At 52.6% G+C, this 13,499-nt stretch overlaps 2 protein-coding genes across 18 annotated transcripts in view; both read left to right on the forward strand.

The window, feature by feature from the left end:
- ADGRG1 (adhesion G protein-coupled receptor G1) overlaps positions 1-2,391 on the forward strand; it is a 56,227-nt gene extending 53,836 nt beyond the window's left edge. For all 13 annotated transcript variants that reach the window (XM_045045688.1, XM_045045693.1, XM_019819790.3 and 10 more), the window contains exon 14: positions 1,000-2,391. In XM_045045688.1, coding sequence (XP_044901623.1) covers positions 1,000-1,130 — 131 coding nt within the window. In that variant the 3' untranslated portion in view covers positions 1,131-2,391. The remainder of the gene's footprint in view (positions 1-999) is intronic.
- Positions 2,392-2,431: 40 nt separating this feature from the next.
- ADGRG3 (adhesion G protein-coupled receptor G3) overlaps positions 2,432-13,499 on the forward strand; it is a 30,630-nt gene continuing 19,562 nt past the window's right edge. For 3 of the 5 annotated variants that reach the window (XM_045045694.1, XM_045045695.1, XM_045045697.1), the window contains exons 1-3: positions 2,432-2,556; positions 3,928-7,556; positions 10,683-10,842. In XM_045045694.1, coding sequence (XP_044901629.1) covers positions 7,361-7,556; positions 10,683-10,842 — 356 coding nt within the window. In that variant the 5' untranslated portion in view covers positions 2,432-2,556; positions 3,928-7,360. The remainder of the gene's footprint in view (positions 2,557-3,927; positions 7,557-10,682; positions 10,843-13,499) is intronic. The other 2 variants (XM_019819797.3, XM_045045696.1) reach the window with 2 other exon arrangements.

The raw sequence follows: 13,499 nt of genomic DNA on the forward strand, positions 1-13,499 counted from the left end.
TGGGTCAGGGCCTTCCCTCCATGGAGCTCATGTCTGGTGGGAAAGACCAAGCATGACAAGAAATCATCTGAGGGGCCAAGCAGCCCCCTGCTTGCATGGACCAAGCAGCCATCTGAGGGGATCTCGGAGACTAGGGCAGTAACAGTGGGTGACGTGGTGGGCAGACCATCTGGGCTGGGGTGGGGGCCGCTTTGGGGAGGGTGGCCAGGGAGGCCTCTGTAGAAGGTATCTGAAGACAACGGAAGGGTCCAGCCGGGGAGAGATCAAGGGCCTTGTTACTCTGTGTGTGTTCCTTGCACCGTGGGCATCAACACTGTGGGAAGCCCGCTAGCAGTGGACGTGCCAAATCAGATCTACATCGTAACAGAAGCCCAGAGAAGGGTGTGCACGCCACAGGCTGAGGCGGTCCGGCCTAAGGAGAGTGGGCCAGGCTGAGGGAGCAAAGGTCTTGAGGCTGGAATTTGGTCGTGTGTTGAAAGAATACTGAGGGGGAATGAGGCGAAAGGGTTAGTGGGGGCGGGGGGAGAGGGGAGGTGGTAAGGGGAGAGGAGCAGAGGGGCTGGGTCACAAGGGCCTGGGCCTGATGCCACAGGGTCCCTTCTACCTGTACCCCTCTACCATCCCCCACCCTGCCACGACCGACCGACAGACAGACACATACACATACACACACACCCCCCTCTGTTCTGGCCGAGAGGTGCTTAAACGGGTAGGCTCTGGAACCTGAACACCACTGTTTAACTCCTGCCTCAGCCAAGTCCCCTTATCTCCCTGGGCCTCAGTTTCCTCATTAGTGACACAAAAGAGTAACAAACAGGCCTGACCTCATAAGGACCTCGTGAGAATACCATGAGACGGGGCCCAGGGAATCACACGGTGTCTAACACGTAGCAGGTGCTCCCCTGGATCACATGGGTGCTGGTAGGCTGGGGAGGGAGGACGGAGAAGGGCAGGGCTGCCCCCAGCCTGCTGACCCTTGTGCCCCCCTGCTGCCCACAGGCTTCCTCATCTTCCTCTGGTACTGGTCCATGCGGCTGCAGGCCCGGAGCGGGCCCTCCCCTCTGAAGAGCAGCTCGGACAGCGCCAGGCTCCCCATCAGCTCGGGCAGCACCTCGTCCAGCCGCATCTAGGCCACCAGCCACCTTCCAGGAGCTGTGTGAGGAAACCGAGTTGCGGCCTCTCCTCACCGCCGCCCGCCGCCCCCGCAGCCAGGCCGGACACTTCAGGGTCAGCCGGAGACTTGAGAAGAAGGCCCAGGGACCTCAGAGTGAGGGGACGGTTGCCCTTGGCAGCCAGACCCCCAGGCTGGGCCTTCTGAATTGGCCTGCAGACTGCTCGGCTCTCAGGTCCAGCTCACATGGGGCTCGGGAGTGGGACCGTCCCGCCGCTGTCCTCGCTGGGGGCCGAAGGCTGTTCTTAAGTCACCGCCGCTGGGCCTGGCCCTCGTGGCTGGCGATGGGAGCCCTCACGGCCCGAAGGTCAGGTCCCGGGCCTGTGAGGCCCGGTGGCAACCTTGGTCCTGTGCCCCCACCCAGGACAGAAATGTGCCATAGCTGTTCTGTCTCTGGTGATCACCATGAGGGCACTCGGCAGTCCTGTTATTTTAGGCTGAGAGTGGTACTCAGGGCAGGTGGGGTTGGGGCAGAGCTTTGAGCCAGACCTCTGGGGGAGAGCCCCCTCCTGGGCAACATCGCCTCTACCTCGGAGCCCAGGGCCCTCCGTCATCCTCCCCAGCCCGCCCTCTCCAGCCCTCCGCTCAGCCCCAGGGGGTCCCCTGGGGGCCCCCAGGCCCAATGCTATATTTTGGGTCGTGGTTTCCAAGAGCTGCCTGGTGCCTGCCGTAAACCTCTATCTACTGCACAGACTTTTGCCTGCCCTTGACTCAGGCAGAGTATAGACATTATGGGCTGGGCCAGGTCTGTCTGTCCATCTGGGCCTTTCTATAAGCTGCATCACCCTTGCTCACCACTGCCAAGCCCATCCCTCACAGGGGCCCTCAGCCTCTCTCGAAGCCCTCTTGTGGCAAGAACTGTGGGGCACAGCAACACAGAATTGTTTCTGCCCCAGTGCCCCAGAAGACCGAGACGTGCTTCCCCTGGTGACCCTGGCCTAGAGCCCAACGTGCTCCTAAAGGGTCAGAGCTACAGGTGTGGGGTTAGCAGAGCCATCGTTTCTTGCTGGGGACCCAGGAAGACTTCCTGTAGGAGGCAGCATTTGATCTGGATCTCCGCCTTAAAGATGTGGAGGCCTTTCTTTTTAAGTACTGCTATCTCATTTGTCTTTTGAATTTAAAGAAGTAGACGTTTGTTGTAGAGAATCTGGAAACTGTAGAAGAGTACACAGAAGAAAATAAAAATCATCTCTTGTTATCACCTAACAAACCAATGCAAACAGTTTGGAGCACTTCCTTCTGAGCTTCCTTCTGTGCTTCTATTAAGAGTCACTGACACAAACACCCTGGGGCCAATCGGGAAACAGGAATGAGAGAAGAAGGCTGCGTGTGAAAAAGAATCAACCGCTGGAAACTTTATCCACCAGAACGAGTGGGGATAAATGGTAACTTGGCGTCAGTGTTGGGGAAGCAGTGGGGGTTGCTGGGGTCTGTGGTGGATTAAAGATTACAAGCCCGATGCCGAGGGAGCCACTCAGCTCCAGTCGCCTACCACCACGCAGGGATGAGGGCCCAGGTAGCCAGACCACCCTCCTTTTATGATAAATCAGAAATCCAGGGGCGCCTGGGGGGCTCAGTCAGTTAAGCGTCCGGCTCTCGATTTTGCCCAGGTCATGACCTCACAGTTCATTAGTTCGAGCCCCGCATCGGGCTCTCTCCCTCTCTCTGTCCCTCCCCTGCTTTCCCTGTCTCTGTCTCTCTCTCTCTCAAAATAAATAAACATTTTTTAAAAAGGAAGAATAAAGAAATCCAGGCTGTGGGGGTACAGAATCCCCTGATTTAAAGATTTGGCTCATCCAAAAAATTCACTAGCCAAAAGAAATCAGCTTTGGGACTGAATTCAGCCCTTGGCTGGCTGCGTGATGTATGTAGCCAGTTTGTGGGCCAGTGTGTAGTTGATGGGCTGCAAGAAGAAATGACCAGACTTGCCTCCCATCACTACCTCCAAACTGGTTGCGTCCAGTCTGCTGTGCCCGTGCCATGGCACAGGAGAGGCAGACCAGGTAGGTTTCTGTCCCCACTCAGTAGAGAGCACTGGCGAGTGATCACTGCTACTTGCATCCAGGTCTCGTAGCCCAGCGCAGGTCCATCCCAGGCCCTCCCTGAGCTTCTGCCCTGCACAGTCTCCTTCCTCATCATCTGGCTGCTCCAGGGGGATCACGGGCTGGGAAAAATGGCACCAGGGTCTGGAGTTGGACGGGATGGGTACGAAGCCACCTTAGCCGCCGGGGGTAGACCGGCAGTGCCCTCTGATGGCATGAATGTGGGATCTGGGGACCTGCAGGGACCTCAGCACATGGGACCTCCTTGCACCTGCCTCTTTTCTGAAGCTCCTCTGTTCCTGTCCCCTCTCTCATTGTCGTCTGCCTCCACCTTTTGGCAAGTCCTGAGGACAGAGGGAAGCCTTGCCCACAGTGACCTGCTTGGGCAGCTCAGGGGGGTCAGAGCCAGCTCCCTCCTCGCAGACTGCTCAGTCTCTCTGAATGAGGGTCACTTGGGGCCCCATCACTTGGCTAGGCCTGGGGGGGGGCACCTTCCCCCATCCTCAGGAGGGAAAGAAAGGACTCAGCCCCCTTCCCCAGGCAGATGGCACTCCCTTCAAACAAATTCTCCCACTTCAGAGAATTCTTGAACATTCGGCTCTGGCTTTGAGGCTGGCTCAGGTAGCAAGGAGGGGCCTCTCGAGGGTTGGATCCCATCTACTTAAGACAGGTGCTAGATGGGCCCCCTGACGGTCCTTATTCCCTGGGCTGTAGGGCCTTGGACATCTGCTGTTCTCAGATGGACATGACCAGGTTTGCGTGTGGAGACATTGCTCTGGCACGAGAAATGAATGGATGGAAGTGACTAGAAGGTGAACGCTGGCCAGGCCTGGCCAGGAGACTGGAGCCCATCTGGAGCCACGGGGACAAGCAGTGGAGGTGGCAGAAAGGGAAACTGCAGTTCCATTTGCCCTGGGCTTTGGGGGTCCCAGGGCTTTGTCCATGGCTCCAAGGCAGTCCCCAGCTCTGGTGGGGCCCCGGAGGGATAGCCCTCTGGCCCTGCCCAGCCATCTTTTGCCACTTTCCTAGACCCCTGGTCCTGTCTTTCCAGGTGTGCTGGATGGTCTGGGTCCCTCCTTCTGGACCCTTCTTCACAAACAGGCACCCGTGAGCCCCTTTGAGGGCCCTGGCACCAGGACGGGTTTCCACTGGGGACCCAGCAAGTCCGCACTTCACAAAGCCCTTGTCCACTTTATCACCTCACCTGGCTGCAGCTGGGAAGGAGGCAGGACAGGCCCAGTGGTTCCTGTCTGCCCCGAAGCCTTCCCTGCAGAGGAAATGCCTGGGGTTCCATGCCAGATTCCCACCTGTCACCCACGCCCCATGAGTGACCCCGACATCCTCTCCCCAACCTCCCCCCGGCCCCGCCAGGCCCAGAGGGCCCAGTGGGGGACTGAATCCTGTCTAGACACTGTCTGGGAGGAAGGGGAAGGGGCCAGGGAGGTGGTCCTCAGACCCTCGAGGTGGAGCACATCTAGCTCTGGCCGTGAGGTAGGAGATGCTTGTCCTGATGCACCTTCTTGGTGGGATGCTCTCGGACTTTGATCTTGCAGTGACCGTGGGACCATGCCAAGGGCCCTGGCCTCATCTGCACGGCTTCCTTGGAGTCCCCAGAGCTGGGGCCTGAGTGGTCAGCCCCTCCCCTTCCCTCATGCTGCACTCCATGTGTGTTTGCTGCCCCCACTTCCTGTCTGGGCCACCCGTGACCAGCCGGGCGATATGACAGTAATTGTGAAGAACTGACAGTCGTGTAAGGAGATAGTGATGGTGGCCACCCCCTGCCCCCTGGCCTGGACAGTTCCACACGCATGATCTCATGAGTTCTCCGCATGTCTTGTGAGAGGCCCCGAGCAGCAGACAGCTCACCCGAGCTCACCCAGCCAGGAAGTGGCCAGGACAGATGTACGCCCAGGCCTGACCAACCCTAGAGCCCATGCTCCTGCCCACCCCGTCCCACATCTCCTGTTATCCAGTCTGGTAGGAGGCAGGGTGGTGCCGGGGCCTCCAGGGCCAGCCCTCTGCTGCTCCCAGGACCCCAGCAGGCATGGCCTTGATCCTGGTCTCGTGCAAGCCATAAGCATGAGTGAAGGAGCCTGAGTACCATCGCTATCCCTGCAGCCAGGCTGTGTGCCTGGTGTATTACAGGTGTCCTCAAACCCCAGCACGGCTCTCTGCGGCAGCCCTATGACTGTATTTGCCTTATAGAGGAAGGAACAAGCTCAGAGAGGCCCCCAGCTTGTGAGAGGAGGGTCTGCGCTCGGTGTGTCTGACTCTAAAGCCTGTGCCCCTCACCATCCCCAGGCGTCCACTTGGGCCTCCACGCCCAAGTGGACGCCTGGGCGCGGAGGCCTCTGCGGCCGCTGGACCCCAACTTCACAGCGCCCGGCAGCGTCCCTGGGTGGGTGCAGCGGCCCCCTCTGCAGGCGGGCGCAGAGTGGGGGGAGACAGGAGGGCTGGCCAGTTCCCCACGCTCACCTTTCACAACCCAACCGATGGTGCCATGGAGCAGGAAGGCTGAGAAAGAGGCCACAGGAAGCCGTGACGCTGCATGGGGGGAGGGGGTGGAGGCAGGCCACACAGCAGAGCCTGGGGCCAGAGGGACACATAGACACCGGGCTCCGGCCAGCGCGGACAAGGCTGGCCAAGGATGGTGACACCCGGGGCCCTGAGGGTCCTGTTTCTCCTGCTCCTCCTGCTCTGGGCCTCAGGTGAGTGGCTGGTTCCTCATCCCCTCTTCCCGAGCCCGGGACACCGAGGGATAGGGGCCGGGGAGGGGGTACGGTCGGGGTGTCTTGAGCATGTGTGTCCAAGGAGACCATTCTGCCAGCCTCTGCACCTTCTCTCACCTCATCCTGAGTTAGACGTCGTCATGATGAACTCGAGTCAGCCTGGGTCTCAGGTGATCTCCTCCCGCCCCTACTCTGGGCTGTGGTTTCCTGGCGGGTCTGGCTCTGGGACACGACTGGGCCGTGGACACGCTCATATCCAGCTGGCCTCTGAGCTCCCGGGGGAGGGGACAGGACGCTCTGGAGGCTGAGGCCAGGTGGGGCTTGCACTGAGCTCCCCCATGGCTCCCCCTGCCCCCGCCAGCTCTCCTCTCCCTGACCCGGCAATGGCCACCTAGTCTCCGGTGAGCCAAGCCGGGAACAAGGCTTTCCGCCCCTCACCCGCTATCAGCCTTGCATACGTGGTGGTTCTCCAGAGCAGTTTGAGGACCCCAGGTCTTGCCCTTGCTGTACTCTCTCCCGGGAAATCTGAGCCCACACCTGGCCAGCTCTCACCCTCCTTGGCACCCTGTGATGTCTGCAGTGACCCTCTCAGGCAGAAGGGGTGCTCCCAGCTCAGTGCCCTGTGTGCCCCTCCTGTTTTGTTCTTTAGTGTTGTTACTTTACAAGTTTTTAGTTTATTTTGAGAGGAAGAGAGGGAGAGGCAGAGAGAGAGGAGAGAGAGAGTGCCAAGCAGGCTCCATGCTGAGAGCGCAGAGCCTGAGGCAGGGGCACACTCCCACAAGAGTGAGATCATGGCCTGAGCAGAAATCAAGAGTTGGACGCTTAATCGACTGAGCCACCCAGACGCCCCATTCTCCTGTTTTGCTCCTGACTCAGTGAGTGGCCTGCATGCCGGTCCCCTTACGTGTCTGTCCAACACGAGGTCATGTGGCTTTCGTGGGGTCATGGGGTCACATGGGGTCAAGGTCTTTGGGCTTCAAAGAACCTTTTTCTCTTCAATGTTGGGAGATTCGGCCAAGTGCAAAGTTCAGTCGACTCAAAAAAGGGGGGGAATGATGATGTCCTCCTGGCAGAACAGGCCATCAGGCAGAACGCTTCACAGATTGACCCCGTCCCTGGCCACCACGATAACCAGTGGTGGCTATTGTCCGGTCTCAGCGGGCATCATAAGGACCCCAGGCCCTTCACAAAAGCGGTAACTACGCTAGTTGGGGCTTCAAGGCTCCCCATAGTGACTGGGTTCATTCTATGGTCGATGTGGGAGCTCCCGTTTGGGCAAAGCGTCAGCCATTTGAATAGCATGAGGAGGCCTGAGAGATTTATATGTTTATATGTAAAGGTAAGTCTCCTTCTTTTGTGGATATTTATGGGTTACTCAGCATCGTCTGCTCCTTGATTGATTCATTCGATAAACACTGATGGTGACTTCTTCGCAGGGCCAGGCCCTGAGCCAACGAGGCTGGGCTGTGGCAGAGAAAAGCAGTCGCCTGATGCTGAGCTGTAGGGAGGGGCAAAAACCGCCCTCTGACTTCCGGCCTGCTTCCCAATTGACCATGGATCGAGGTGGTTCCTGGAGGCCAGCTCCTGGGGCAGATCAGGATGGGGAAGTGCAGTGTAGGTCTTGAGGTGGGGACTGTCATCATCTCACACGGGCCTGGTTCAGGCTGTCTCTGTCTGGGCTAAATGCTTCCAGTGTCTTCAAAAAATATTCACACAAAAAAGATATTTAATCATCTTTTCTGCCCTCGCCAAAAGCTTCACATACACGACTGTGCTAACATTTTGGGGCAGGCAGGAGGGCGGCTATGTTAACACCCGCCGGCGTGCCACCTGTGCCCAGCACCTATTTGGGACCCCTCGGGCACAAAGAGGGCTAGGATTACATAGAGAATGGCACCCCCACTCCCTTTCCCTCTCCTCTCTCTCGCCCTCTCTCTTTTTCCCTCTTTTCTCTCTCTCTTTCTCCTTTATTTAAAAAGCAAATGTAGATCATATTATACACATGCTCATTGAGCATTTGCTTCTTCCCATTAAACGGTGTCATGAATATTTTTACAATCTAACAGAAAGTTAAAGTTTCTTTATAGGTTACTTAAAACACTGTCATCGTAGATCTGATTATTATGAAATCCACTCTAAAATGTAATTTATTTTTTTATTTTTTTTTTCAACGTTTATTTATTTTTGGGACAGAGAGAGACAGAGCTTGAATGGGGGAGGGGCAGAGAGAGGGAGACACAGAATCCGAAACAGGCTCCAGGCTCCGAGCCATCAGCCCAGAGCCTGACGCAGGGCTCGAACTCCCGGACTGCGAGATCGTGACCTGGCTGAAGTCGGACGCTTAACCGACTGCGCCACCCAGGCACCCCTAAAATGTAATTTTTTTAAGTGTATGTATTTATTTTGAGAGAGAGAGATGGCGCAAGTTGGGGGGGGGGGTGGTCAGAGAGAGGAGAGAGAGAGAGAGAGAGAGAGAGAGAGAGAGAATCCCAAGCAGACTCCGTGCTGCCAGTGCAGAGCCCGATGCGGGGCTCGAACTCATGAACCGCGAGCTCATGACCTGAGCTGAAATGGAGAGTCGGATGTTTAACCGACTGAGCCACCCAGGTGCCCCTAAAATGTAATTTTTAAAGCCCTACATTACTCTAACTTTGATCTGCCATTATCTGTGTCTCTATCTTAAAAATTAGCTTGTTTCTTCTATTGCGAAAGTCATGTTGTGTGTGATTTCTTGAAAAAGAACCCACACACCAGAGAAGGGTACAAGAAATGAAAAGTAAGTGTCGCCCCACCCACCTCACCCTTAGCACCGCACGTCCTAGAGGTAGCCCCCCCTTAACCGTTCCTGGTGTGCCCATCGGAAAGGCCAAGGTGCAGAGGTTGTCAAGACACCCCCACAAATGGACAACGGATAAAACAATGCCGTTCACAGGAAAAAACATACAAATAGATGCTCCGACTCCTTCTTCAGTTAAAACAAAAATATAATTTTACTCCTCAGGTTGGCAAAGGCTTGCAGGTTTGGTGAAGTCTAGGATTAGGAACATGTGGGTCCATAGCCACCCCGTTTGCTGCAGGTAGAAATGGGTGTATCCCCTTTAGAAGGAAATTTGGTAACACCTACCAATTTTTAAAAGCTCAACATTTTGACCCAGAGATTCCTATGATAGCAATGTTTTCTATGAATTCTTAACACAGGCTGACAAAGAGGTAAGCAGTGTTGTTCAAAACAGGAAAAAAAAAAAAAAAAAAAAAAAGAGCGACAACCTTAAAAGCCGGCCAACAGAGGAGCGGTTGAACAAGGGTCACAAGACCCACCTAACGGAAGGAACAGTGTTCAAATGTCCACAGAAAGACACGGATTGGCAGGTGCCGACGTGGAAGGTTCTTCAACATATATTGCTGAGCGATCCCAGTCACGTACATTTTAAAATGATTTATATCACAACACTCGCCTACGCATAGGAAATTTCTGCAAGGTTGTGCAGTAAATTGCAAAGGGTCGTGAACTCTGGAGTGTGACCTGGGAACTGCAGGGAGTTTTACTTTCCATTTTATGTCCTTGTGTACAGTTTAATGTATTTTTTATTTAAATTTTTGTTAATGTTTATTTATTTTTGAGAGAGAGAGAGAGAGAGAGGTACAGGGCATGAGAGGGGGAGGGGCAGAGAGAGAGGGAGACGCAGAATCTGAAGCAGGCTCCAGGCTCTGGCCTGTCAGCACAGACCCTGGAGCAGGGCTCGAACTCACGGACCATGAGATCATGACCGTAGCTGAAGTTGGACGCTTAACCGACTCAGCTGCCTGGGTGCCCTGTACGGTTTTTTTAGAAAAAGAAACCTCTGTCCGTGTATTAATTTTGTTGAGAGACAGGTAAATATGTATACATATACATACACCCAGCATAAATACACAAATACATAAAGAGTCAGTTTTACAATGAAATTCTCACCTCCTGGAATAAGGAACACTGACTCTCTGTACATCTACGATGAGCGATACCCTTTATGCGTTTGAACTCTAATCCTTCCCCAAACTCAAAAGGAAGGTACTATTAGCTCCATTTAGCTGATGAGAAGATGGAGCCTCAGAGAGTTTAAGTGGAAACATAAAAGTTTAAGTGTCCCTGAGGTCACACAGCGAGTAAATGACTCAGAGCTTCCATTCCATGCCCCGTGCCAGGTGAAAGGGGAACTGAGCGAAAAGTCACAGAAGCTGGTCTGTCGCCCCGGAGCTGCCCCCCAACTAGCTGGTGACCTCACTCAAGTCACTGTGCCCCAGGGGCCCTCAGTTTGCTGTGTTCTCCCCCTACCCCAGGAGGTAGCCTGTGAGGGTTGTAATGAGAAAGTGGGGGAATAAGGCAAACTGAGACAGAATATGCCCAAGGGTTATACCATTAGGCCACAGTTGCAAGGGCTTTGGAATGTCTGATATGGAACAACTGTGGAAAGCCCAGCAGGCTCCCTGGAGGAGGTGGTAAAGGGTAATAGGAGCCATGTGCCAAGCCCTTTGTACACACTTTCCCCCAAAACATCCCACCGGCCCTGTGAGGTCAGGCGTAGTATCTCCTTTTGCTTGGGAAACTGAATCCAGCTCAAGTGTGCTTAGTTAGCGTAGATGGATGGAACTGGAATTTCAGCCCACATGACCAGACCTGGGGCCTGAGCATCTTACCCTCTACTTCTCGCCCTTGCTGCCTCCCTACCCAGACCATTCCCACCTTCTGCATCCCTCCTTCAGGTATGGAAAATTCTACGATCCTGGAGCAACCGAGAAACGTCTGCCTGGGGCTCATCAATGAGGGCAACTATAAGTCCTTCCACCTGGAGAACACAGCTGGCTGCTTCACAAAATGCAGGCAGTCAGGGAATGAACCCTGCGACCTGAAAAACTTACAGAGGTAAGGGGGCCCTCTGAGCTAGAGCAGGGATCTGGGGCTCCTTCAAGGGTGGCAGGGAGGCTGTTAGGAAGAGACAGAGCTATCAGCCCCCACGGCTCCAGAAAGTGAGGCTGCCATCTCACCTTCCCACCCCGTTGACACCCACATTCCCTCCAATCTACTCACTGAGACCTTTCTGATCCAGGGGATGCAGGGACGAATCAGCCCCTGTTCCTACCATTGTGGAGGGTCAGACAGGGGCCCAAATGATGATGATTCTAGAGTGTGATCAGACAAAAGGGTGGACAAGGTGCCGGCTTAGCTCAAAGGAAGACTGCCAAGGCTTCACAGAGGAGGCAACTCAGGAAAAGGCTTTGAAGACTCCATGGGAGTTTTCTAATTGGACCCAAGCAATGTTAGGGGATACAGGCAGCAGAACTTCAGGAGTGTTGGGGGGAGAACCACACCGCTTTGAAATGTGAAAGAGTGACATTCTGGGGATGCAGGCAACAATGGGGAGGTGGGCCGGGTAGGGGAGAGACTAGAAATATAAGTAGCACCAAAGTGTGAAGGGTCGCGTAAGCCGTACTAATGTGGGAGGAGGCAGAGCAAGGACAGATTTTTAAACAGAAGAAAAGCATAGTCAATTTCGCACTTTAGAAAGATCACTCCGTTTTCAGGGAAGGATACAAGGGTGGTGGTGCAGGAAGAGACATGGACCAGGATGCAACCACAGTGTCTGCGTAGGAGTGAATCACCTGGGTAGGTGCTAAATCACCACCAGCAGCACCAATTGGCCCTGTGCACCTGGAAAGGAGGGATGAATTAGAAACACTGTACGACGCAGAATCAGTAAGACCAAGAGACTGATAAGGCCAAAAAATTAGAGAGAGTGGGTTGAGGGAGAAGGGGTTTAGAATACGACGTCTCTAAGAATCATCTCCAAAAATTTTTGCCTGTCTCCCCTCCAATCAAAGCTGGCTATAATTGAATTCTTCTAAGATATGCAGGACAACCTCATAGCTGGCACTCAATTCATGCTTGCTGAAAAAAAAAAATGAGTGAAAACCCTGTGTTCTCAGGCTCGGTGTTAAGATGGCAATCTGATTGAACTATGTCATTTCAGGGGCCTGAAAACACTCCCATTCCCACCGGCACCTGCTTCAGTGGCTTCTTAGCTCTGGGAGGCTATTCAGGGATAGCCTGTGCTCTCCTGTCTGTGCTCTTTTATGACGGGGATAAACACTTTGGAAAAAGCAGGGGCTCTGGGATCAGAAGATGTGGATTCTGTTCCCAACTCATCAGTTAACCAAGTTACCTTGTTTATCTTCACAACCCTCTGAAGTGGGTCTGGCCATCAACTCATTTCAACATAGGAATTTAGGGAGAGGGCACAAACATTTTGTCCATAATAGGGCCTATTATGAATAACACTGGCATGAATTTTTAAAATATATCTTGCCATCAACATTTTCGTACATGTCTTTTCATGAACATATACACTCATTTCTCTTGAGTAAATACCTAGAAGGGAATCGATGTCAAAGGTTTGATGAATTTTAGTAAGTGTTGCCGTAATTTTCCGTGGTGGCCATATCAGTTTACATTCCCACCAGTAACGTGTGGGCATTCCAGTTATCCCACACCTTTGCGATGCTTGGTGTTACCAGTCATTTTAAGTTTAGCCATTCTGGAAAGGATATAGTGGTATCTCATTTCTTTTTATTAATTTTCATAGCTTTACTAAGGTATAATTTATGTACCATCCAATCTATACATTGTTAGGGTACAGTTCAATAATTTATGGTATATTATGCAGTGTGTGGAACCGTTATTATGATCAGTTTAATAACACTTGCATCAGCCCCAAAAGTACCCTCATACCTGTTTGCAGACAATCCCTGCTCATATGCCCAGCCACAGTCAACCACTGATCTGCTTTCTACCCTATATACTTGCATTTTCTGGATATTTTCCATAAGGGACTCATACAATATGTTGTCTTTTAAATCTTGCTTCCTTCACTTACCATGGTTTTGAGTTATATTCATATATTAGCATGTATCAATGGTTCTTTTTTTTATTAGTAATATTCCCTTGTGTGGGCATACTACATTTTGTTTATCCACTCATCAGTTGATGGACATTTGAATTATTTCCAGTTTGGTGATTATGAATAATGCTGCCATGAACGTTTGAATTCAAATCTTTGTAGACATATGTTTTCATTTCTTTTGGGTAAATACCTAGGAACAGAATTGCAGGGATATCTGGTAAGCATATGTTTAGCTTTTAAAAAACTGCCTGACTATTCCTCAAAGTGTATCATTTGCTTTTCCATCAGCATGCAAAAGGACTTCAGGTCTAATACATCTTTGCAACCTTGTCAGTTGCAAATCCAGTGAGTGTGAGTTGTATTTCACTGTGGTTTTAATTTGTGTTGCACCAATGACCAATGATGTTGAACATCTTTTCATGTGCGTATTAGCCATTTGTATCTTTCCTTTGGTGAAATGATTATTCAAATATTTCCCTCATCTTTTATTAAAAAAAATTTTTTAAATATAATTTATTGTTAAGTTGGCTAACTTACAGTGTATACAGTGCTCTCTTGGTTTTGAGGTAGATTCTCATGATTCATCGCTTACATACAACACCCAATGCTCATCCCAACAAGT

This window comes from Felis catus, chromosome E2 (genome assembly GCF_018350175.1).
Source record: "Felis catus isolate Fca126 chromosome E2, F.catus_Fca126_mat1.0, whole genome shotgun sequence".
In the NCBI taxonomy this organism is placed as follows: domain Eukaryota; kingdom Metazoa; phylum Chordata; class Mammalia; order Carnivora; family Felidae; genus Felis; species Felis catus.